General features: G+C 36.0%; 1 protein-coding gene across 1 annotated transcript in view; it reads left to right on the top strand.

The window, feature by feature from the left end:
* Positions 1-27332, top strand: part of ARHGAP42 (Rho GTPase activating protein 42) — a 143074-nt gene that overhangs the window by 81931 nt on the left and 33811 nt on the right. Inside the window, exons 5-8 of the mRNA XM_041487372.1 lie at positions 11786-11887; positions 16285-16395; positions 22740-22844; positions 26312-26441. Coding sequence (XP_041343306.1) covers positions 11786-11887; positions 16285-16395; positions 22740-22844; positions 26312-26441 — 448 coding nt within the window. The remainder of the gene's footprint in view (positions 1-11785; positions 11888-16284; positions 16396-22739; positions 22845-26311; positions 26442-27332) is intronic.

The following is a 27332-nucleotide window of genomic DNA, read 5'->3' as shown; positions in this document are numbered from 1 at the left end:
ATCTGCATCCACTAGATTTGGTGTGTTTTAATGTCAGTCTGAATCATGGAGGGAGGGGGCCAGGAGAAGGAAGCGCAAAGAGAGGACAGGCAAGGAGAATTATTGATGACCAAATATTTTAATGTGAGTTAAAATGCAAGTTTCTCAAAAGCGGTTAGTACCAGTTACCTGATATCTTTTTTGGTAACTTATTCTGTAGGCAAGGAAATGCAGGGGATCAAACCTATTTCTGATTCAGCCAGGCTTTTATAACACTCTAGATGAGTCATTGTAATATAGTTTAGATGGGGCTTAGTATGAGAAACCCAGTCTGTCAGAGGAACTAGTTCATGGGAAAAGGGCAATGAGTTTTGTTTATGGGAGAGACTGTCTGGTAGAGAAGTCACCAGTAAGAAGATTCTGTGGGGCAATTTGAGATCAGTCTGTTGTTTTATTTTTGGTAATGACCAGGTAAAAAAAAAAATCTGGTGTTATTCCCATAGGTTGCTGAGATAGGGGAGGAGGACTGGAGGATTGGGAATAAAGTGTAAGATGAAATAACTGAGCATGAGGAACTGAGGCTACTCATGACTGAGGTCATGAGACAGCTGCATACCAAAAATTCTGCTGTACTGATAAATAACTCATGGCAATCTTTTTAGGTATTATAGGCTAATAGGCATCTATCTCTGGTAGACAGAGAAGTATAAATTCTCTCTAACTTTTCATTTACTTACATAAATCCTCAAGTTTTGGTTAAAGTTTCTGAAGTGTGAAAGCTGTGAATTGCACTAGTAAATGCATTTCATTCCAAGGTTTTGGTCCTAGAACACTTTCACTTGAGAAGTAATCCCATATATGTGGTCTAATCTGATCTTTTATTTAAACTAGCATTATCAAATGCCAGAAATGAGAAATCAGAACTTGCATTTAATGAAAATGTATAATATTGAATTATTTTTAAAACGGATCAAATGTATTTTCCCTGATTTATTCAAATAAATGTAGGGAAATGTCAAATAGTGAAAGACCTATTTTTGCCACAAACAAAATAATTGTAGTGCCAGTATGATTAGCCATTGCTTCATCTACACTTGTGTGTGTGAAATATTTGGGAAGTTTCAGAAACAGTGATGAAGAGCACTGTATGCATACATTTCATCTAAGAAAGTCTTACTTTCTCCTGTACAGAGCCAAACTACTAAACTGGAAGACAACACTGGCTGTGCTTCTGAACACAGAGTCTTTTGAAGTGACCGGTCTTCTTGGGACAGCTCATGCAAATGAAACAAAATTATTTTCTCATTGCAGTTTGCTTCAATTCAATTACTGTTTCATTCAAAGTTGATAAACTTTCAGGAAGTTAACAGAAATATAAACAAAAGAGAGACAACAATACTAAAAGCTTGTTTCACTTTTAGTGTATTCTTTTAAAAGATAAGAGTGAAAACTCAAGTCTCATAACTATAAGATTGTGGACATGGTGATTAAAAACTGTTGGTTCAGTGTGTTAACTGAAGGTGTTTGGGAGGAAAACAGTTAATGTTATGTGCATAATCAGTTTTAATAAATTCTGTTAAATGCAGCCTCTCTGTTATAAGTGAGTGTGATTAACTGGCTCACTGACTAAAAACTGGTTTCTGAAGCTTCTTTTTTTCTGCAGTTTAATAAGATTCTAATTTGCATCATAAAGAAAACAGATATAAATTAAGGATAAATAAATTAGTCCCCTGTAGTAAATTGGAAAATAATTTACTATGCTACCATAACATTTAAGAATTAAGGCTTAGAATAAATTGTGTAAAGTGTAAATTGGTGGAATTGTTTAAGTGAGCATGCAGTGTACCTTTCTTAGCAAAAAGAACCATTTTTTTTTTAAATCTACAGCTAGTCAAACAAAAAAAATTAAAAACTTAGGTATTATCAGCCTTTTTACTGAAAAAGGACAAAAGAATGTAAAAATGCAAGAAAACTTGGACACCTTCTAATTAAATAAAGGCTTTTTTTTCCGTGCTAATCTGCTGCAGTTTATTGTAGTGTGTGTCACAGGAAGGACTCAGGAAGATTGCATCCTGACCCTGCAGTACAATCCTACTGGCCTCCTGAGCTGTGATCAAAAGTATGGGCAAAGACATTGACCTTCAGAATTAATTGCCAGCTCACAGGGGAACTAAACTTCTTAGTGAGTGTTTGAGGGCATGGAAGATTTGGCAAACAGAGCTCTACTGCCCTGTTAAGTTCTGGTAGCTCTACTCACCTGTTAATTTCTTTCTAACCTTGCTCTTGGCCACAGCGTGGACAGGATCATGTTCCCACACCTGAAAAGCAGTTCTCAAGGTTGTTGATGAGATTTTAAAAGTCTCAAGAAGGATTTAAGAAGAATAGAGGAAGTGGCCAATTGCCCAGGCACAGAGCAGGACAGGACTTAAAGAAGCAGAGTTTGGTATTCTGCTCCCTGCACAAGGTGTCAGTCTTCATTCACCAGCTCAAAGGCACCTAGTCCCCTGCTCTTCCTACCCTTGTTCAAAATTAGACTCTGTCCTGAGTTTTAGCATCCTTTATCAAACCAAATTCATTATTTTTCGACAAAGGCAGTTGTGTTCTCTTTCACTGCAGGGATTACTTCAGAATTGTGCTTGTGGGTGTTGTATAGTGCCACAGCTGTACTGAACATGCTTAAGTAATGAGGTACTGTACTGAAATGCTTAAGTCATGAGGTCTTATACATGGGTATGAATTCATGTGTTAATCTTACTCTGTTACATGTTGGGGTTTTCTTTAGCAGTTTGGGGGAAAATTAAGGTCCCTTTCTGCATTGCTTCCTTTTGTTTCGTGGTGTAGTTAAGTTAACAGCATAAAAATAATCATAGTTGTAGTTACAATTTGGGCATTGTTTGGACATTTCTCAGATGATGTGGGGTCTATGGGTCTTTATTCCATATGTATGGTGGAGTTGTCTTTCCATTCTAAATAGAAAATAATTTGATCAGCTGTATCGCCATAGGTTTCTCTTCATCCAGTATATTGTTCTCTCGACGCAGCAGATTCTGCAGGGCCTTGGGAGTATACAAATTTGAATCTCCTACTAATACAGCAACTTTTGGTAAAGCAAACTCTGAAATAGCTCTACTCCAAAGTGAACTGGATGATTGTATCTGGAAAATATCCTTTCTGTACTGTAACAAAAATGGACATCATTGCTTGAAACTTTATTATGTCTTGGTAGATATGGGAGCATCAAAAGATTCATCTTTCCACCAAATAAAGCAGTTTTGTTATTTCAGGACCTGTCAGGTTATAGTAGCTACCACAGAACCGTTTGTTCCTGTGGAGTTTGCCAAGAAGGGGTGGTCTCAGATTCTTGTCTTGATGAGAAGATTAAACACCCACCCCCAAGAAGTAATCTGAGAGCACTCGGTGAGCTTAACAACGCCACTGGGGAGGCTTAACTTTTCACCCCAAAGTGATAGTTTGTGTTCTTTTATCAGTGTTGTAAAAGGGACTCTGAAAATAGATGCTTTCAAAACAAAACAAAACAAAATCACTTCTGACATTGACCTCAGACTGTTTCCTTTTTTTTTTTTCTTCCAAAATATCTGTAAACAGCACAGTTTCCAGTTGTGTGTATTAATCTAAAAAATTTCTCATAGCACGCCTCAAGTTCTTCCTCAGGTCAGCACTGCAGTCCTGTTGAAATGACGTCAGAGGTGCCCTGGGACCATGAGTGCTGCTGAATGTGCTGCTGGCACGCTGGGATCAGTGATGTTGGCTGATTGGTTGGCATAGATGGGAGATTCCCAAAGAGTGTTTAAAAAAAGAAATTGCTAGTTAAAAAAGAGATATTTTTATCTGAGATATTTTAAAATAAAGCAGTGAGTATGTGAAGTTTTAAGCTGGTCTGTTGGAATTGCTTTATTTGAATGACATTATGTTCTTTGCAGCTTTTTTCTTTATCTTTGCTCTCAGTGCACAAAGAAAAGATGTTGCTAACTGTGCAGATGAAGTGGCCTTTTCATGAGCTCCTAAGAGTGTAGCTAACTTTGTTTTTGATATCATTTAAAGTCACAAGCTTTTGTACAGGAACAAAACTCTTCCTGTTATGATAAAATATTTTAAACTTCAGAAAGCTATCCTAAACCTGATGCAGAGAAAAGTCAGTCAGTTTCTGATGTTCTAGGAGGCTTCTCCATATTATTTAAGCAGTAACTTGATAATATCCTAAGTAAGCTATTCCAGCAAAAATACTTCATATTTAGTAGACAGTAAAGCAATAAAACTAGGTTACGTGTGTAGACTTACCAGTCCTGCTGTTTGGGCAGGGATTTAGCAGATTCCCAGACACAGAGCAGCTACTCCTGGAATCAGCAAATGCCAAATAAACTCAAGACAGCTCTGCAGTTGAATAACAGGGAGTCTAATATGTCCTGCTTTGTGACTTGACAGTACTGGCAGGTTTGCTTGTCTTTTCACAGCAATGCTGGGAACTTCTAATATTTTTGTTTCCATTTCAAAAGGGAATTTTTTGGAGAAAAACAAGTGACATCCTACAAACACATTTTCTCATCTAATAGCATCTGCTTTTTAATTTGAAAATATCTGGTGGATTACATAGGGAATTATTAGGAAATGGATTCTCCTCTTCCAGGACACACTTTTGAAAATACCTGATACTTGGATCTCTAAAGGCATTACAGAGGGAAAAGAAAATTTTCATCAGAAGTTTATGAACCTGAAAGTAAATTATCTCTTGCAAGGTTATTCTGTATTTTACACAGATGTGAACTCCAGTTAAATTTAAATTAGTTTTGGGTTGTTTCAAGTATATTTCAGTTTTATGTATTCCTTACCTGATTTTAATTGAGGTTATTTTTTAACTGCCAGTTTCTAATACCTGTCTTCATAGCTTTAATGCTGCTAAACAGTCTTGTATTCACAGTTTATTGCCTTGTTATACTTCATAGTTGCAATATATTCTTTTTATTATAATTATTTCTGTTATACACGATATTGTTTTCTGGATCATCATGGTTTGCATATGGTTGTTCTTTTTTAGTAAAGAATTGGTTTTAAGATTTATAGTCATTTGGACATTGAATTTTCTACATGATGCATTCTGCTTCAATTTGGAATTGTTTTCACTAGCAGTTATGAGGAACATAAGACATAATTTATTACTATATTAACCCTGTTTTATGTCGATCAACAAGGATTTCTTTATGAGCTATGGTACAAACTTGCTTCACTTCATATTATATGCTAACAATATATAAACTGTGTCCTTTAGCTTTTCTGACTTAGTTATGGATTTAGGGAAACCCTATAGCCTGACAATACATGAAATTCTGTTTTGCAGAATAAGAGGAGGGAAGGACTTTTATATTACCTTTTCACTTTTTCTTCTGGAAAAAAAAAAAAAAATCTTGTGATATCTTTCAACCTTATCTCGAACCCTTAGCATTCACGTAACAAATCAAAATTTCTACCAAAAAGAAATTTTTTTCCATCCAGGCATCTATCAAAATGCACCCTGTGGTCTCAGATGCCAGTGATAATTTTAATATTGTTAAAACCAACCAAAAACCATCAATTCACCAACTACTTCCATAAGAATGCTCAACAAAACCGCCGGCAACATAAAATGGAAGGTGAATTTACTTTTTTCTCCTCAAAGGAGGAGTTGTGAGACTCTGAGATTATACATTTTCCAAGAAGTCCAGAGGATGTTAGCTCAAATCAATCTTTCCAAAACTAAGTTTCGTTTATTTTCTAGACTACAGTTCTACTTTTGTTTGTCCTGCTACTTAGTAAGACATGGTCCCCAAACTTACATCTCCAAACAAAATCCCACTAACTTTGTTGAAATACAATTTGGATTTTTGTCTGGGAGGTAATGGAAAAGATGGCTTTGAGGAAATATATTTGAAGTCTAACATTCTACCAATGAACCATCTCCAGTCTGTTGTTGCAAAAATCAACATTTTTTCAGTTGTTGTCAAAGAGAAAGAAAAGGGATGTGGCTTTATTGATCTCCACAGAGTTCACTGTTGCCTTCAGGTTCTTCAACTGACAAATGTGTCTGACTTGATCTGTATTCAAGTCTTACTGTTGTATTTATGTGCCCATTTCTACAGTTTCTGAACCTCAATTTGAGTTGGTGAAAAAACTAAATCTGGGTGAGGGGAAGAAAGAAATCATCATGGCCATGTTTCACAATGTTCACTTGCTCTCTAATTAAAGTATTCTCCTCTTTTCAAGGTACTGACTTCTTTCTTCCAAATAGTTTCTTTGCAACGATTTCTGGTTTAATTTCCTGTATTGATACTTTTAAAATAATTTCTTGCAAAACAAGTTTATTTTATGGTTTCAACAAGGATAATGTTTTGGTGGGATTTTTTAAGGATTAGCTTCTTAAACTGTTAACTATTAATTTTGGACCAAAAAAAGAGTTTAAAAAATTCTTTATGGACAGATACAAGATGTAGGTAATAGATAAATATAACACTAAAATTGCTGCAACTAAAAAAAGGAAAGTGAATGAGAAGGACAGCAGAGGCTCTTTTTGGAAAAATAAAGATGAATCATTCATGTAATTATTCTGAAGATACATGTAACAGTTTTGACATTAAATACTGAGCACAAAGTAGTGGTAGACCATTATAAAAACACCAGATTTCCTGATATTTCCTCTGGAAAAATAAATTCAACTTTAAAATATAACAACAATTTATGCTTTATATCTAAAAATACAGCTAGCGGGTAAAATCTGTAAGAATCAGGCCAATGATTTATAGCATGTATATGATTAGTTACAGCATTAAATCAAAATCTTTCTGAACAGGAGAAAAAGTATCTGACTCAGTTGAGTCAACTTTTTAATAAACTTCTCAGCAATTGATTTCTGGAATTCTCACAGCCATAAATATTTGTAAAACAAGAGGAGTATGAGAACATCTTTTGAGTTAAACTTCTAACTGGCATGCCTATAATTAGAAGTATCTCAAGCAAAATTTATTTCTGAAAAATTTTTTTGAGGTTTTCTAATCAGTTTTGAAAAAAAATATGTAGGAAATCTGAGCAGAGAGACTAAAACCAGGAATTAAACCTGGATCCAGTATTACATGACTTAAGTCTCTCAAAAGGGTACTGGCAGTTAGTAAGGCTCCATTAAATGCTGTGAGGCGAGTGTGTGGTTAAGGGCTTTCCTAATGGGTTTCCTAGAAATTTGAAGCATTTCAAACTGTAAATATTTTTGCACTGATATAAGGCTTGACACACCTGAGAATGGTTAAACAACTATACAGAGACATTTACAGTGTTTAGAATCCACAGGACTTAGTCTAGACAAAAGGTGTTGATGACTTATATCAGTGTATGACTTATAGGACTGACTTATATCAGTGTAAAACATGCCAAATATTAATATTATGTAATTTCTCTTTTTCTGTGCTTAGATTTTTTTTTTTTTTGCACCCTCCCAGTTATCTCACATGGATTTTGGGTGGGAGTTTTTATCATATGTTCTAGCTGATATTTTGAAACAAATGGTTAATACTTTTCCAGGGCAAAAGAAAGGATGAAGTTTACTGCAGGAAAGATGTGCAAGGATGAAAGCAAGCTGGAGTCTGAAGGGAGTAAGAGACAGTACAGAGGTCAGGAATTAGCATCTTCCTTATGGCCACATGCCTTAAGCTTTGTGTAATGGCTGGTGCAGTCTGTTCTGGTAACAGTACAGCACAAGCTTTCTTATCCAACCATCTCTTCTCCTTGGGGTTTGATCCAATGTGGAATCTAGGCAAAAGCAATCATCTGTCTCCTAAACTTTGAGGAGATGTTTTTGCATGGAAACTTTCTTTGAAAATCTCCTAGTATGTGGCAAAGTAGATTTCTTGGTCTTATGGGTGCAGATTGCTGGGACCAAGATTCAGATAATTCATTTGGGCAGTGGCTGTGTGTCAAGTGTTTTGAGGGCTGCAGAAGAGCAGGCTAAAGCAGGAATAAGCTGAGTCTGTGACTCCACTTAGGATGCGCCTGTGTGCTGTGAGTCACCGACTGAGTGTGTGAGACTAGAGCTATTTTGGCATAAACTGTTTATTCTCATCCAGAGCATGAATCACCTGCTTCTGAGTGTATCTTCTTTTTTATTAATTTGTATTAAGTAAACAGATTTCAGAGGCTTCAATACATCCAGATATGTGGGTTTTACTGGCACTGTGGAGGACCTTCCAAGCAAAGGAAACTCACTCACCTGTTGGGGCCAGTATTTTTTATACTTTTCCCAGAAACATGTCTGAGTAATCAGAGCAATGCCAGAAACACTGTCCTGCTGCAAACTTATTCTCAGGAGTATCGCCAGGTAAAGGCACTAATGCAGTCCAAATTGCCAAGAGATCTTTATTTGCGTTTTACTTCTCTTAGTCTTTTTACTTTGTCAGCTTCTACCTTTGAAGGAAGAAGGTCTTGTTAAGTTAAAATATGGAAAAGGAGGAAGAAGTTGATTAGATGTGCTGTCTCTGGAAACACTGCACTTGGGCCAGAAGTTGTCCTGGTGACAGACAAGCTCCAATTTGTAGTTTTCTCTTGAACATAACTGGTATAAAAACTGTGGAGGCTGAGCAGATCTGTGGCAGTGTAGAGGTGCAGTCTGGATGAGAGCTGGTAGAAGACCATGAGAGCCTTCAAATTCCTTGTTTCCTTATGGATGGTGCCATGGATATCTTTATGAAGCTTCTCATGAGATACAATATGTCTTAAAAGCAAAATTAGTTTATTTGAACTTGTTTTTTTCTTGTTCTTGGCAGGCTTGGAGGGGCTAATCTGTTTACATGTGATCATTTAATTTTTTTGTTTTCCTTTTATACGTATAAAGAGAGGATGTGATATGTAATTCACAGGTTTTGGTATAGATCATAGCAGAAAATAAAAGCAATGGGACCCACATTTGGTGTATCAATAGTCCTCTTCTTGGCATTGACATGTATTTGATGCACTGTATGCAGGTATTTCAGATGGTGAATTCCTGTTGTCACACCTTTTCCTTTGATTCTTACCGGGCAGCTGAGACTTCAGACTTTTTTCCAGCTCTTGTTAGTAAATGTTATGTTAGTGTCAACATGAGCTCAAGTGGCTAGCCAGACTTTGGCTATCGATCACCTTGGTTCTGAGACAAATAGTTCACAAGTCAAAACGAATACCTACGGTTCATACCATAGATCAGTTTGGGAAGGAAGAAAAGATGGAAGAGCTGGCTGGGCTGGGTGTTCCCAGTCTGAAATCGGTAATCCTGTAGGAGCTTTTCCCATGGCTCCTTGGCTCCTTCCTTTGATCTGACATCTGAGACAGCAGAGGAAAAGACAATATCAAGTCCAAATGTGCAGCATCAGCACCCAGGCCTCATTGTCAAAGGCTGTGTCATGTTACCTTCTGAGGTAGGTGGTCCGGTAGCTTGTGACCAAAGGCTTAAATACTGCAATCAGGCAGACTCCTTTCCCACTTTACAATTACATGGGGAAAAAAACCACCTAAAAAGTAATTTCCTTCACATTTTTCATTGCATCAAGTTTGCCCTTAACTTGAGTATTTCCTGAAGCTGATGACTTTGACACCTTTGTCACTTGGATTTTAAAATGATCTGATTCATATTTCTAGTCCAGCACGTAGCATCATTATCTCAGAAGAAAAGACAGTATGTAACTAACTGCACCTTTCAGTCAGTGATCAACTGAACTGAATTTCTGTTTGTGACCAAAGGTGCTGTTGAGATACACAGCACCTTTGATCATGCTGTTGATATACAGGTTGCTCTTGCTTCATCATGAAGACCTGGCACTTGAGTATTCTCCAATAAAACTGTGGCTGTGGAACTGACCTATGATTTCAGTCCCATAGAAGTTGATTTCTTGACTTATTTGCCACAACTCTGGTCTTCTGCCTTCTCTCTTTTAAGAATGTGTTTGGGAAAGATTCTGGAAGATAATTCTTATAGCTTCTTTTCACTTGCTAAACAAAATACAAACTTTTATTTGTCCTTTTTTGCCTTTTTGTCCTGGTATCCACCTATCTGTAATTAAATATAGAAGGCATTAGTAGTTACTCGTAGTGTTATTTAATCTTTTGTTGGGTCAAGTGCCTTTTTTTCCTTCTGGTGTCTTTTGAAGATATCTTTGTTGTGAAGTAGTGAGAATATTAAATTGTGCATATTTTTCATACTAAATATATTTGAACTTTTTGCAGGATAGAAAGTATATGATGTGTTTTACAATCCAGTATAATTACTGTTGTAAGCTTTAGTCACTGGAACTAATCATTAAGTGGTTTGTTGTTGCAGCTGGTTGATAAGTTTTAATTCTTGTCATTAAAATCTTCCTCCTATTTCTTATTTCTCTGACTGACCTGATTTTCCCATGATATGACTAAGGAAAACAGGGTGGTGCTACAGTGCAAGCCAGTTATTTGTTTTTGTATAAAAAAATTTCTAGAGAGAAAGAGGTCAGGGAGAGAATCACTACAGTTCTTAAAATGACCTGATGTTACTGCATGATGTCCAGTAATTAGTTTTTCTATCATTAATAGCTTTTGCACATGTGTAAGTAGGACTGTTTGTCTTGAAGCTTTTTTTTTTTTTGTTTTCTCAAAATATTCAAATTATTAATCATTAGGACTTAACTAAGATTATAAAAATCACTGGCAGAAAGTTGTCTTTATTTAGGGAATAAATAATTTTAATTAAAAGTTATAGATTTATCATTAATAATACTCTGATGGGATATCAACTTCAATCAGTTCTCCTATTTCTTGAAATTTGACACTCCTTGAAGGACGGAAAAGCTTTTGAGAAACCTATCTTTTTCTTAAATTTCAGATTTAAATTTCAGAACAGCAGGTTTTAAAAGATTTGAAGTATGAATTCTGAATTTGTTTGCAGAAAGTAAGATGTTTCTTAATTTACTCAAAGTAGTAGCTTTCTTTTGTATTATGTATCAAAATAATTTTACGGTAGAAATGTGAGGATTGGCTGCACATGATGGGAAAAACAAAGAGGAGTGGGAAAGGAAAAAGGCAGGATAACTTTTAAATGAGACAAGCTTAAATATTCAGACACATAGAAATATTATTGGAAACAGACTTTTGGACCAATTTCATTTTGCAACCACACATATGCTTTTCCATCATCCTCGTATTTTAGGAGAGTGGGTGGAAAATAAGTGTATTAGTCTTAAATGCACAGAATAGAACTATGTCTTTATCACATATTCTGTACTCATCTATGTCCTCCACAGTGAGGGGTTTTTTTGGGGTTTTTTGCTTGTTGTGTGGGGGTGAGGTGTTTGGAGTTTTTTGTTGTTTGTTTGTTTGGGGTTTTTTGTGATTTTGGTTGGTTTTTTTGCTTGTTTGTTGGGTTTGTTTTTTTTTTTTGGTTTTTTTTTTTTTTTTGTAAAAACAGTGTGGCAGTTAGGTAGACTTAAAAAAAGTGGACTTAAAATACTTGGGGAAGATTATTTTGTATTAAGTGTCTGCTTAAAAAGATATCACTTACATAAAATTTCATGTATATTTACTATGGAAAACTATGCGAGTCTGTTGTATGGGTTTGTAGTTTATGGAAAAAATCCTGCTTACTATTGCTTTTAATAATTGAAGCGGTTCTCCTACTATCTTTAGTTCCACTTAAGAATTCAACCCTAAAAATACTGGAACCAACAAAAGTGGTTTAATAGTGAAGCATATCTTGGCACCTGTTATTTCTTTGAATTTAAGTTAGCTGTGATATTTAGTCAAATATTTCACTTGGGAATGCTTTGTTTTTCAGGATGGGAAGAAGAAGTTTGACAAGGAAAGTGAGAAATACTACTCCATCTTAGAGAAGCACTTAAATTTGTCAGCCAAGAAGAAAGAATCTCATTTGCAAGATGTAAGAACTGAATACACTCTTACCTAATTTCACATTTGCATAGAAATCTTGATAACAAACTGGTTCTCTTAAAATACAGACATGCTGCATTTTATTTAATATGAAATTGTGATGGTTTCTGGTCATGCTTGTTGTGGCTATAAACTCTTGACTGGGATGAATACGAGCCAAATAGGAGTTAAATATTTGAACAAAGCAATATTCTATGTTTGCAACTTTATGTATTTCAAGTACAGCTAATGTTTATTTCTAGCAACAATGGAATTGTATTAGTATAATAAAAGTGTGCATTTTATAAGCTGTATGTGGAATACTGGAAAGCCAATTAATTAATTGCTTTTGGCTTTGCTAGTTAATCTATTAACTGATGAAATTGCACTTCTATTTCACATAAATTCTAAACCAGAAGACTGGACTGGGATCACTTTAAAGATGCTCTATTCTGCTTTTTTTTTCCTCTTTTTCATCTTATTCTGAGATTGTGGCTCCTGAAATTTCCCTGAAATTGTATCTGTAACTTCAGCTTTGAAGCGTCTGTATGGCTAATTGTTTTCTGTTAAAAAAAAAAAAAAAATCAAAACATGAAGACTTCTGGTTTAACAGGAGGATTCCAGGGCTTTTTAGTATGCTGATAGAAATTAATATAACTTGTCTTTGAAGCAAATTACAATAAACCCAGCAATATGATATCAATGACACTTTGGGAATTGTGCCAAAAGTGGTTAAAAATCATTTTGATGGGACTGCTGTTGTCATGGTGAATCTTAAATCATGGGAATTAGTTTGCAGATGGAATTTTCACCAAAGGTGTGGCCATCACTCAATCATATGTCGTTGGATTTATTTTTTCAAGTTTACCAATAATATTGTAATTCAAATAAAATAAGGTTTAGAAATTAAAAATTTCTAATAATGTCTGTATGGCTGAATTGCTGTTGCTGTCTATATAATAATCAGTCTAGATAAGAATTTAGTTATGTAGGATTGGTTTATTGTTCCACTTGTATGTTGTGGCTTTCACTTTTCCCAAATATCTTATGTATTGATGAAGAAGCAGTTCTGTTAGAGGCTAAGCCCCAGCTTAAAAAAAAAAGAAATTCTTACCAAATTGGGGAAAAGTGAACTTAAACACTAATTTGTTCTAGAATAGAAGCTAAATAAAATAAATAAAATATTTTACTCTTGAGACATGAGAATAATTACAGTCTAAAAGCAGCAGCTGAAGTGCAAAGCAACAACTGTGAATCTAGTAAACTATGGTAGAATAACAGTGGATTTGGCTCACATCTATAAACTAATGGAAAACCAGAATAATTTTTTCCAGTGTGTCCTTAAGTGACATATCTGGATTTAAAAATCTTGTTACTGAGGCTGAGGTTTTCTGATTTCTAGATGCCTCCCTTGTAAAGGATAAAGGGCACAGCTTGGCATTTCTGTCTTCCCCAGTTTTGTACCACTGTAGGTGTGCTGAGTGAGCAACATAGACCCACTGTAAGAGAAGGTACAATAACAGATCAGTACCAAAATTGTTAACCTGGGAGGCTTTTGGCTAGTGTCTATATTGGAAGTAAATGAGGCCAAGGTCCATTCCTGACCTGAAATCCAAGACAACTGTTTATTTGCATCCCAGTGGTTTGGGTGAGCCCCATTTATAGCCCATATGTCCGGCATGGAGTTTGTTGGAGAAGCCCACAGCAGAGCAGGGCACAAGCAAAGAACCAAGCAGTGCTGGCAGCTCAGCTGGGGCTTTGGTGCCCAGGGCAGGAGATGGGAAGTCCATGCCTCAAGCCAACGTCATGTATTCAGGGAGGTGGAAATACACTTTTTTGACTGCTACATAGGAAAAATACTGTTTTCTTGAATTGAGGAGGTTTCTTGATACGTCATCACATTATGTGGGTTAAAGAGTACTGCAGTGGGCAAAGATCTTGTACTCTGTTGGGTTCTTCTGCATATCTCACTTGAATGCAATTGAGACCATCTTAATTAGGTATCTGAAGTCTGATGGTTGAAACATATTCTGTAGAGAGTAGTTTGCATATATTCACCTAACTGAAATATGTTGGATATTTTAAGAGCCTTCAAGACTGCTGATGCTGTTTACTCTGGTGACTGGCTTTTTTCCTTTAGCGTCAAAAAGCAACTTCATAGTAGCATCTTTTCACTGCCTATGGAAGCCTACAACAGAGAAGAAAATGGGCAGAATTGAGTGATGTGAGAAATCTAATGAACTTCTGATTTTATTTCTCTGAATTCTGTTCCAGAATCAGACTCCAAGCTTATGTGAAGTTCTGGTATATATATTGAGATGACAGCTTACATCAATGAAAATATTACTCACTATAACTATATGTCACACAGGTAGAGACTCAAAGTCATATCCATCAGATCTCTTTATTTTTTACATGCACTTTGAAGTCACAGAAAAACATGAAAATACTTTTAGCTTTTGAAACTTTAAGATCACTTTTGATGCAATTCTTACAAATCTGAATCCTTTGATTTTAACACAAATTCATAAGCTTCTACAGAATATATGTTTGGGGAATTCTGATTTAGTCCTTTTCACTGGTGGTGATTATGGCCCTAAACCATATTTGAGATGGCACTTGGTTGTTGTATCATTAGAACTGCAACCTGCTTAAATGCTGTTCAGAGTAGGGATGGATTTAGTTAAGTGTTTAAATACTTTTTCTGAGGTAAAGACGAAAAGAGACAATTTCTAAAACTATGTTTCATTATTTACGTACAATTAAATGAGAGAGCTGAGATCTGTTTCAAGTGCTTATTGATGGCATTTGTGTGAGCAAGGCGTTGCTGAGTCACATCCCAAAGTGGTGGCAACTGCTTCTGTTCAGTTATGTAGCACTGTCTTTGTGATAGATTATTATTGTGAAATAAAGCTATTAACAGACTATATGAAAACACACTATATGAATGGCAAATGTCAGAGTTATTTTGAGATAGAGTGATTCATTATTGGAATTTTGAGAGCTTGTTCTCAGCTTCATATTATTAGTTTACTGATTTTTTTTTTAATAGACATAGGAAGGAAATGCTGGTACTGAATGATTTGAAACACATCCTTGAGGCCGATGTGTTGAAGCAGCGTTAGAACACTGGGCTAGGGAGGTGGATCAATACTGTTAAAAGCCTGTACCGCCAAATCACAATAGTAGCTTGTCCTTGAGTAGAGAAGCAATCTTAATTATATATGGTACTATTGATGGCCAAATCCTGCCTGAAGGAAAACACTGACTTTTTGCTTTTTTACTGTTAAAAGTACTAAATCTCTTTTATGATGTGTTTGCTGGTTTATAGTTTGTTGTCACGGGAAGACAACATCAAGCTTTCCCAATTTCCCTGCATTTGTTAATTTTAATTCCCAAATTAAACTAGAGAACATGCACAAGTATCCTTTTGTATTTTAACTAACAAATATCAAAAAGAGATGATCTTATTCATGTTGTTAATCTGCTGTAGTATTTTGACCAAAGAGCAAAGTCTAACTGATACAGCCCAAAAGGGATTTGCATTAGAAAATGATTTGTTGTGAGGAAGAATGAATTAAAATGGAATTTGCATGTCTTCTTTAAACATTATCTACGTGCTACACTACTTGTCTGTTAGTTCCCTCTCCTGTGGCTTGTTTAAATTGAGGATAAAAGCCTATTACTCTTTATCAGCTGATAAGAGTTAATTCTTTAGCTGTTTAGGCAGAAGACACTGTTCTGATACTGGTTCTCCATGTTGGGTGGTATTAGTCAGGCATTTCTGACAAGTATAGCCTTGTAGTTCTGTCACTTGGAAATGAAAACTTGAAATATATTTGATTTATGAGGTTAGGGATTTAAATATGTTTACATTCCAAGAAAGTATGACTCATACTATAAAATAATAAGTTGCAAGATGTCATTGTTAAAGACAGCCTATTTAAGAAAGAAATTGTGTTTTTGTGAAGGTATTTGAATCTGAGAAATAGATACAATTTCAGTTCATATGATACATAAATATTTCAATAGAAATAATTGTCTTTTTGTCTGTCCTTGATTCCTACAGTGCTCATTTCTATTTCCTTTTCTAAACTTACATATAGCAAGTACCTGCTGCCACCTTTCTTTCCCTCCAGGCTCTCCTAAAAACTGGAATATTAAAGAGCAAAAAGAAAGAAACCAAAAAAGAGCAAGTAAAAGGCATAGGCTGAAATGTGTAATGTTAGCTTCTTAAATGTGCATTTAGCTTTTTTAAGTAGGTATTCTAATTTTCAGACAGAAAACTGAACTTCATGAAACTTACAAAATAATTTTATGGAAGATCTGTTTGTTAATGACATAACCTGTTTTTAAAGCAGTAACAAGACTAAACTAATGTTATCCATATTTAATTTTGTCTTTTAGGCAGATACACAGATTGACAGAGAACATCAGAACTTCTATGAAGCATCATTAGAATATGTTTTTAAAATCCAAGAAGTACAAGAGAAAAAGAAATTTGAATTTGTAGAACCTGTAAGTTTTATGATTTATTTTTTTTAGAATGCGTGCATTTAAAGCTGAAAATTGAATTTAAAATACCAGTTTTTTTGCTCCCTTTTTCAGTTTTGAATGCAGGTTCTTTGTATATAGACAGACATTAAGATCTTGGCTTGGGCACTTTCCATGTTTATTGAAGGATTATGTAAGAGTTTAGTATCTACTGTGAAGTGAAATGTCTGATGACTTGAAGTGTGTGTAACATTTTAATGGGACATCATGTAATGTTGTGTCTGTGCAGCACATAATCGATGTTTCCTAATACCATGATTTAATGGCTTAAATTTTGAGCCAGTTTTTTAATTTAAATATTCTGGGTAGGCAGTATACACAGGCATTGTTCTGAGTTACACATGAAGTAAAGTGAAAAATCAATTTTTCTGTAGGATAGGTAAGTTTATCTTTTTGTTGCTGGAGTAATTTGCCTTTAGTTTACTTTGCACATAAAGGAATGCATATGTTGACATGCCATTAAAGAGTAAGATAAAATTGTGTTCCAGTGTTCATATTTAAGTCTGGGATTTCCTTCTGGACTGTGTTTCCATCCCCCACTCCTAACTCTCTACTGTGTTGGTCAGTTCCAAAAGCAGTTTCATGACATGCTGGCATATTTCTGAGGCCTGGTAGCAGTGTTGCTACCGTTCATGTCATACAGACAGGCCTGGCTTGCCAGTTCCCTGATGCAGTCAGTACCTCTAGCCCCTGACAGAGAACTTCAGTGCCCTGTGTCCCTTCCCATTAAGCACACTGAGCACAGCAGAGCGCTGCTTGTCAGAGAGGAACACGACAAGTGTAACTTTCCCTCCACACCATCTCCCACCTTCCTTGTAACTACTGAAGCAGCACTCTTGACTGTGAAATAGGTTGAATTACATCTCTAACACCCTGTGTCACCAAGGAGACCTTCTCAGATGCCTTCTTTCCATGAGATGAGAGTGTGTTGTATACTGAATGTTTGACATTGATGCAAGCTAATGAACCTGGATTCAGCAAGGAGTACTTTCAGAAATCCTATCTTTATGGCATACAGCTGCCAAATCTTAGAGACTAAAACTTTGCTTGGATTCCTAAATAAGAACATTTTTCTACCTGTCACAGATTAATCCAGAGTGTGTGTCTCTGTCTCCTTCTGCAAAACTCTCACATCCTGGAAAAATCTAGCAATTTTGACCTAGCTCTGACCCTAGTGTAGAAGACTTTATGCTCCTTTAATGTAATAGAAACTTTCTGTATTGAAAAGACCTTGTAGATTGGAAAATATTGTGCAACTGCACAATAGTTAAAATAGGTAACCTTTACTTTTAAGTGTATCTGTTTCCATACTGTCTCAGATCAGTAGGCATTCCAGCCCAGTATGGCATACTTGATTGTGCAGGCAAAGGTACAGGATATACTCTGGTGACTGGGTAATGATAGGCCTTGCAGGTAATGTCTTCTGACTTTGGGTGTGAATTTATTTATAATCAATCTGGCTATAGATGGAGATTCAATTATAACATCAGTTATAAAATTTTGCATCTTCAAAGCTCTTAATTTTTGTTTGTAGTCTGTTACATACAACATGGTGAAATAAGAGCATTTGCTAAAACCCATAAGGCAAAATATGCCTTATGTGAAAAAGTAAATTAAAATACAAATCAGCAATACCATGAGATTAAAAACAAAACCAAGCTAAACAAACCAAAAAAACCCGAAGACTTCAAAATAGGCTTTCTAAAATTCATGTTTATGTATGTGATGTTGGAAGTACGAACATGTGTTCCTAGATGTAAGGTCTAGATAAGGACAAAGCCTAACACTTTAAAATCAGGTATCAAAAGAATTGTCATATTATTAATTTTCCTCTGTGTGCTCTATGAATGTGCGTATGGCAGAAGATGCCTGGTGGTGTGTCCATATGGACATTCCTCCTCAGGAACTCTGATGGTGGTGGGACATTCTAGTGTATGTGCTGCCTGTGCCTCTGATTTATCAGCACAGTGTCACATCTTTGAATAATTCTCAGTTCTGACGTCTTGCTAATGGACTCGCTGAAGGAAAGTTTAACAAAATAAATCTGTTAGTACAATGAAGGAGGAAACTGTGGTGCCCATGCAAAAGAAGGATAAGTTTGTGATGTCAGAATAGAACATGAAAAGCAAATGATCTGTTGAACATCCTTTCAAGACCTTTAATTTTTATATGCCAAAGGATAAAGACAGTCTGAGAACCAGAGTGGGAGAAGTGACCTAGCAAAAATTGCCAGGTGGGTTACAGCTGGGACAGTGGGAGTGTAAAAGTGTAGTGTGTTCTCTCCTGGAGGAGACTTGGGAAAGATTTTAAGGTACAGATGCTAATGACTCATACAGTGAATAGAAGATTATAATATTTAGAGTAGAGTTTTGCAGCTCCTTCTCAGCCCCTGGGTTTCTCTTGGTTCTCTGCATCTTGATCAAAGTGGTTGCTAATATGTACTAGTGTGAGTAACTGGCATATTCCTCCTAGATCTTGATTTTTTCCAAGAAAAAAAAAACCTTAGGTTTTCATATAGATAATGAATTTAAACTTTTTCTGAAGGACTAATTAGTGTTCAAATTTACATCTGGATAAACAATAAAGCAAATTAAGTGACAATCATCTGTCTTGCTAGCTTTTCTCTTGTGATCCCGAAGAAGCTAGTCCAAGCCAACAGTGCTTTCTGAGGATGTTGTGCTTGTAAAACAATGCAGACACCTTCCTAAAGTTCTCCTTTATCCTTTGCTGATGCCAGGACTTCCTTGTCCTGTGGAAATCAGGGCACAAAGTTCATAAGCAGTAAACTATTTGAAATGTGAGGGGTGGTCAGTTAAATGTTTATTTAAAGAGAAGGAAAAAAGAACAGCCAAGTGAAAAACACTGCCTGAAATTGCATGCATTTCCATGAGACTTCACAGTGGGCGTTAAATTTGAATTTCCCTTTCTTGCATTTTCTGCATTATTAACTATGTTCACTTTAATCTGAAGGATAAATGCTATCTTATAAATAAAATGAAAACAGGGAGACAGGGACTTCTGGCTGATGTGCTGCGGGCCAAAGGTTAAATTCCTCCCCTATCCAAAACCTAAGTACAATCTTCTTCCTGTGAGAATGAAACGACCAGGCAGTCTTGAGGTCAACAGCTCTACATAAAAATAAATAGAGTCTCAAGAAGTAGTGGGATTTTGTTTCGGGTTCTGTGTTGAAATCCTCATGGCTCTGGTGTGATGTGTAGCTTTGTATTGTGGAGTTCAGACATCAGTCTTTACTGATGTGAATGATCAGGTACTCAGAATGAGATAACAATAAGACATTTAGTAAAATGAAAAATTATTGATATGAAAACATCAGACATTGTTTGTGATGTTTGATGAAATAAACTACCTCTTTATGTGTGAATACCACCTCAAAATACATTCTGAAAATTTTCTTTCAAAGGAAAAGGGACTGATTTTCTATTCTTGTTTTTAATAGTTTTTGTTCTATTTAATATTAATTTCTTTAAAGATACGAGCGTACCTTTAGCAGTGCTAATTCTAATGCCAGGAAAAAGAAAACCCCACTGTAAGTATAAGCCTATGGCAAAAGACCTTGGCTTTTAAATCTCTTCCATACAATGCTATGTCTGTACTTGTTCTAATGGAGGTGATTCTGAAGATGCCGAAGCAGCACACGCCCATTGGGCACAGGGCATATTCTGCGCTCCTGCTTTTCCCTGCTAGTGACATGTACATTGAAGTGAATATCATCCTCAGTGTCACATATCAGCACAGAGCTTAAAAACGCTGATCTAGGACTTGCATAATACTTGTCTTTTTTTCTTATTTTTCTGAGTGCTCAGAGAGTGTTTAACCAGGAAAGCCTCAAGGCCAGATCCTCTGCAATGCACAACTGCCAGAATACCTGAGAAGTACTTTAACTAAAATTAATTCAGATTTTTGTCAGGGTTTTGGGTTGGTTTTTTTGGGTAGGATTTTTTTTTTTTTTTTTTCTGATGCTGTTGTAATTTTGCTTTCAGATAAATTCAGTTTTGCTGCCATCTTGTGTTAAATATTTTCCTTGGTATTTCTCAGTGTACTCTGCAAAATGATATAAAATGTTTTCCTTCAAGTATTGAAGCTGAAATTTGTACAGTTTATTCTCCTGAAATGTGCTTTAAACTGATCTCTAAAAGTCAGGCATAAGCTGACATACTGAAACTTTGTTCCACAAAGTTTCTTTATTGTAATTTTGGTGTGCGTCAGTGTAGTGATTTGGCTGCAGTTTTGCAAAGGTTACTCCTTCACTAGGCGTTTGTTTAGCAGCAGGCTCCTGCTTGCAGGCTGTGTTAATCCATTAGTCCATTCTTAGTCCATTCTTTTGACAGGACTAAGTCAAAGTAAGCACAGGAGTAGTTGTGCTGTGACATCTGAAGGAGTTGTAATTGGGGACACTGATGAGTAGCTGAATATAGAGTGTGAGAACAAGCTTCACATAACAGGAGCCAAAGCAGAGCTTTAGTTATAATTTGCGTATTTTGTATTTTATTCATAAAAAAGAAGGTTAATTTTCTTTCTTTTTCTTTAAGTAGTTATTTCCAGAATGACACAATTAGAATTTAAATCTAGAATTACAGAAAATTACAGAGCTCTTTCTATCTGCTTGCACAATTGGAGGTTTTTAATATAAACTATTGTCCTTGGACCTTCCTCAGAAACACTTGAATAATCAGTTTAATAATAATAATTTCAGGGTCCAGTCCTTAGCTGAGGTAATAATTTCGGCTGGACAGATGAATCATGTTAAGGTGAGATTGATTTACACAAGATGTGGAGCCCTTTACTTGAGATTGCATTGCCTTCATTGTTTGATGGTGGAATATGGTTCAGGAATTCACATCCACTGTAGAGGCCCCCACAAAAACTTGCTTTTTGTGTCCAAAGGTCTTCTCAGTTCTTCAGGCTCCATGGCTGGCTTACTGGGCAGCCATGTCCTTGCACCATCTCTGCCTGAGGTCAGGCTTTCATCTGCTCCTGCAATACCAGCAGAAACCAAAGGCAGAGTCCTTCTCCCAGCCATACCTTGTATTTGTGCCTGCACGGATGGTCTGTTCACCTCCAACTGCTTTAACCTACTAATGCAGGAAAAGAGCAGGCAGGTCAACGGGCTCTCAGTAGTCTCATAGAGAGTAATGGCAGAGAGGAGGCAGAACAATTTTGCTACAATTCTTCAAGTAGGGCTGAGAGTAAATTTAAAGAAAATATAAGCACAGTAAAAAGTACATCTTTATGCTATTCCACTTACAGTAATCTATGGTACTGATAACACAAAGCAAGCGCTTTAAATATGAACGATGGCATTTTTGTTGCCTGAGTCTAGACTACTTCAGTAGTCAATAAAGAGAGATAAATGTTTCCATTGGATCATTCATTCCATCCTGAGAGAGAATTCTGAAAAAGGGAAAAGAATTATGCTCTGGAATACCTGTGGTTCTTTACTGAGTCAGAAGACAGTTAGTTAGCCCAGATAATAATTGTGTAATATACTAATGCAAATCTTTTTTATTGTTAAAACTTTTGTTATTGTAAATCCAAATTAATTTTTTTTTGCTGTTTTCTTTAGGTTTTTTTCATAAGCTAAATTATATAGACCAAGAAAGCAGTCCATGTTAAGAAATTAAATGCTTGTTATCTATCAGCAGGTAGGGTGACTTATAGCAATGTCAAAATGCTTTTAAAATTTAAAGCAGAATAAGTTAGAAGGCTTTTAAAACTAAGAGATGGCAGGAATGCATTAATTCAAGAGCTAAAATCTAGTGGCACCTTCTACTACTTGAACTTTTTTTTAAAGCAAACTTTAGAAGAATTTTTCAGCTGGATATATGCAGAGTATGGTGGTTCTGTTGGAGTTAATCACAGACATACCAGATAGAGTTTGCATTTTGCTCAGAGGAGGAAGAAATAGTCTGGGTTTCTTGTGTTGTACTAACCTATCCAAAACATATTTTCTAGAGTCTCATTTGTGGAAAATAGGCTGGAGACCAAGCAATTACTGTGAAGAAAGTGAGAGAATATTTTAAAGAAAAAACACTTGAACTCTGAAATTTTAAACTTGGAAAATGCACACCAGCAAAGACTCCAGCTGAAATACTGGATAAAATTGCTAAGATAGTGAATTAAATTATTATGGAAATTGCAACTTCATGACACAAAAGCATGTGTAGCATTTCTCTTTCTTAAGGTCTCATCATGGATTCCTTCTCAGCAAAACTTTGCTTTTGCATGTAAAAGCATAGAGTGTTCCAGGAGTAAAAAATGTATAATGCTTCTCAATTTTACCTTTTCAGCTCTTGGCCTTTCTTCAAGGATTATTTACATTTTACCATGAAGGATATGAACTGGCTCAGGAGTTTGCACCATACAAGCAGCAACTGCAGTTCAATTTGCAAAATGTAAGGATGATTTGTATTTACATAATTTAACTTTTTAATTTGCTAATTGCAGTTTAGGATATTAAAGTAGACTTATAGCACTTTATTGAAATTCTTAATCTTGCAATGTTTTAGTAAGCTGAAATCAAATTCATATACAGATAGCTAAAATTATTTCTATAAGGTTAATGTAATTAAGATTCCTGACAACAAATGACTTTGGATAGTAAATTTGTGATTTCCAGACCAAAACTTTGAGAGCAAGAACAATAAAAACAGGACAGCAGCCAAGTTTCTATTAGGAAACACAGTGGTCCAGATAGATTTAAACTTGTATAAAGCTTTCTTGAGAATGAGGCCTGTCTTCTGAACTAAGTGGAAGTGCCAAAAATGCTCCAGCTTGTATAGAATGATACAGTTTGTCCTGCTGTCTGCTAACTTTCCACTGTATATAAAGCAATCTTGGGAAACCATTCTCTGGCTGTTCTCTATACCATTGGAGAATAGGTGGGATCCTCCTCCATGGTGAGCAGCCCTCATGAGCATTAGTTTTCACCAGAAGAGAAAATCTCTTTTTTGTGTAGAGAGTTACACTCAACTGAGCAGATTAATCTTTTCCTGTAAACTGGTCTGGATTTGGTAGTCAGAGCCATACAAGATCCCATTTTGGGCACAAACTGCCCAAAAAAATTCATAGCTATCAGAGATAACTAAAATGTATTTAATCAACATACTTTTCCACTCATCATAACTGCTTTATACAAGTGTATACTTGTTTCACTGTGTAATTCAGATATTACACTTCCAAGGATATACAAATAAGTAGGTACAAAATATACTTACAAATAAGTAAGTACACTCTTTGCTTTTAAGCAAAGCTTAAATGCTCTGCTTTTAAGGCAAAAAGTGTACTTCAACATGTCAGTACTGGACAAGCCCCACATATTTCCTGACAAGTAGCATCAAAGTCCAGAACATTTTTTTTTTTAAAGTTAAGTCCACTTCATTCTTTCAAAAAAAGACACATACCACAAATTTTTGTAGCTCCATCTTCCCTTTTGTATCTCTTGTTCATATATATAAATACTATATATATACTATATATACTATAAATATATTAAATAAATATATTTAAATACTGCTTGAGGAAATAAGGCTGAACTTCCTAGATTATTAACCTTTTCATTTTGGGTGAAAATGCCAGTGGTCTCTGCAGAGCATCCCAGCCGCTTGTCCTTTCCAATTTTGTGTTTTCCACATTGTTTGCTACTAAGACGCTTTCAGATAAAGACACAAGGGGTCAGTGTTGTTGCACAGCAGTTTCACTAAAAGAGTGAAAAGTGTGTTTCAGTCCAGAGATTTACTTACTTTAATATGGCAAGTTCTGAGAGGAACATGAGCTCACAGCACAGACCAAAACTGACACTGTAAGTAATCATACGTTTCCTCTACACATATCTCTACAGAAGCAAAATTATTAAAGGACTTTTTCCAATTTCAGTGTTAATTAAGAGATAGTTAGATTTAATGTTTTCTAACTATTATATCAGCACAACTTGAAGATGTAAATAGATTACAGAGGTAAAGAGAGATACGAAGTTAGGCAGAAGGATCAATGTATTATAAACATTTTTTAATTATATATCAGAAAACATATACATGAAGATAGAGTCGGGATCAGAACATCACTCACTCCTGTTACACAGCAGTATAGTTTCTGGCTCCAAATCTAGATCCACAGCTTCACACAGCCAGCTGGGTTCTCTATGTACTTGTCATTGAGAGTATCACCCAAAATCAGATTGAAGTGAAATAATTTATACAGGTAAAGGCAAACTGAGAACAGGAAGAAGTGCATTCAGCCTGTCTGTAGCTGTCAAAAGTACTCCTCTCCATTGCATTCTATGTTCAGGTCTTGAAGAATAGTTTACCTGAGCTGCTGTTTCTGTTCTTAAAAATATTCTACAGGTTAGAACAGGAGCAGTAACAGCTGTAGAAGTGTAGTAGCAGACCAGCAGCTCTTAACAAGTTACCTTGTTCTAACATGACCTGTTGTCACTTTAGCTGTCTCAGCTGGCTGGTGGTGTACTTGGTGTGTCTATTTGGTTTTGGTTTCTGTGATTTGATTCAAAGACCTGGCTGCTTAAAAGTAGCAATTAAACACTTTAATAGATGGAGACAAGCTCTCAAAATGGGGACATTCTTTCAATGGCGTGTGCTTCTTGAAGGTCTCAAAATGACCTCTCTTAAATTTGGTCTGAACTGATACTTCTGTAGGACATAATCTGAAACGTTCAGATTAGAATTTTACCTCCCTCTCTAATAATAATGTTTGTCTTCAAAACCAAGATTGAGCTTGTATACTCTTATACTATTGTGCAACTAACTACACAAATGGCCCATGAAAAGGGGAAGTATTCACTGGTGTATAAAGTCCTGAGAGTATGTTTCTGACTACTGAGAATTTGAGTCTATAGATGACTCTGTAGAAACATTACAAAAATCTTTATTCTTTTCTTTGACCTATAGGAGCAGAGTGTTCAGTATCTGATATTTAATCAATCAAGACTCTGGCATCTCTCAATAATTCTCTTCTGTTATCCCATAGTAGGTGCATGGAGGGAAACCCTAGCCTCACTGAGTTCACTAGGAACAAGTAGCCATTTATATGCATATAGATATAAGAAAATATGGAAACAACTCACCTTAATATCGTAATTATTTGCTTTGTTACATGCCTGGTTACACACACGATATTTAGGACAGACACACTTCTTCCATGCTTTTGGCATAGTTCTGCCACTTGTGAATGTTTCTTACCTCCCGTTTTGTTTTTTTTTGTATTGAACTGTGGTGTTTGCCAAGTCAAAACTTGTTCATGTTCTTGTTGACTGTTCTAAGCAGCAGCACCTGTAGTATCACTGCAGCTGTAGATACACAGACAATTTGTCTCTTCCATGTGTGTAGAAACTGCAGCTGTCTGGACTCATTAACCTGGCTTTAACCCAAAGTAGTGTTTTCTTCACTGAACTTAAAGTGAGTCAGTGTGTCTTACTACTTCAGGTTTAGGGCTAAGCTGTTAGCAGTTTACCCAAATATCTGTCTGAGAATCCCAGAGTGTACAGAGAGAAAGCCTGTATCTGTCTGCAAAATACTGTGTAAGCATACTTAAAGATATGAAATTACCTCCTGTCTGAGGTTAGTGACCTGCAGAAAGAGGAATGGTGCGATTCTCAGCTATGTTTTCTTTACATTAGTGTGCCTAAGTTGAATTCTTCATTACTATGTTATTCCCAGGCTTCTAGCAGTGAAGAGTATTAGTCTTTATTGCAGTTTTTTTTTTCCTTTTGCCCCCTTTTATGTCTCTGGCAAATACTTTGGTTGGTCTCCAATACAGTCTCCTTGGCATTATTTCTAATTAGTTGTTTGTTGTTATTTTAGTACTTGCATGAGATAATGTGGCGTTTTGTTTCTTTTCTGGGTATTAGACTCGGAATAACTTTGAAAGCACTAGGCAGGAAGTGGAGAGACTCATGCAGAGAATGAAATCAGCCAACCAAGATTACAGACCACCAAGCCAATGGACAATGGAAGGCTATCTCTATGTGCAGGAGAAACGTAAGTAAAACAAGGAAGGTCGTGCTGTTGTTTGCCCCAGTGGTTGAGTGGTAGCAAGCTCTGCTCTGGCTGGCTGTCCTGCACCTTGCTGCAAGCTCCCAGCATCCTGCTTTGGCTCCCTCTGTTTCCTGTACTTTCCCTGCCTGAGCAGGGCCTTTAGTTCAGCCATCAGGAGCACCTTGTACCAGAGACCTCCACTGACCCAGCCATCTTAAATGAACATGTGCTTAATGGAAATCAAAGATGTAAGAAAAGGTCATCTAAGTACCATCTTACCATAGTTAACCACAGCCAGTTTTATCCTCAGTAGCGCTGCAAGTTGTAAGAACACGGTCTATATTTTAATTGATTAATAATCATAAAAGAAATCTGTGTTAAGTGGAAATTACACTGAGCCGTGCTAATGGGGAAGAGAGAAAAGGAGTGAAGCACCAGGCACATGCTGTGCTTCATTAAATAGTGAGAGGCCAGCTTGACATCTTACTGAAAAGAAATTTTTATTCTGAAGTAACAGGGTCTGTACTCACTGTGTAGTGGGAAACATACTAGTTGCATAATTCCTTGTCATGCAAGTTTACTTGCCTACAATCCTTATCATATAGGTTCTTGTCTAATTGTGAGCAACTGGGTTAAATGTTTGCTCTTCTTGAGAGTAAATTTTATGTATATATATTGCTGATATTGCTGATTTATTGCATGGTGATAAATATAGGTTTTTTTAAAAAATGGCACTAGGCCATAAATTGTTTTCTTTCAGGTGGATGGCCAAGAGTAACAAGTTTAAAGTTGTAACACAGGTGTCTGGCTACAATTTTCTAATGAAAAAAGATGACTTCTTAACTCATCTAAAACTGCTTTGAGAGTGCTCATCCATCTTATAATGTGCTAAAA

This window comes from Pyrgilauda ruficollis, unplaced genomic scaffold (genome assembly GCF_017590135.1).
Source record: "Pyrgilauda ruficollis isolate IOZ18807 unplaced genomic scaffold, ASM1759013v1 scaffold8, whole genome shotgun sequence".
Taxonomy (NCBI): domain Eukaryota; kingdom Metazoa; phylum Chordata; class Aves; order Passeriformes; family Passeridae; genus Pyrgilauda; species Pyrgilauda ruficollis.
Note: the sequence above shows the minus strand (reverse complement) of the source record. Positions and strands in the feature narration are given on the sequence as shown.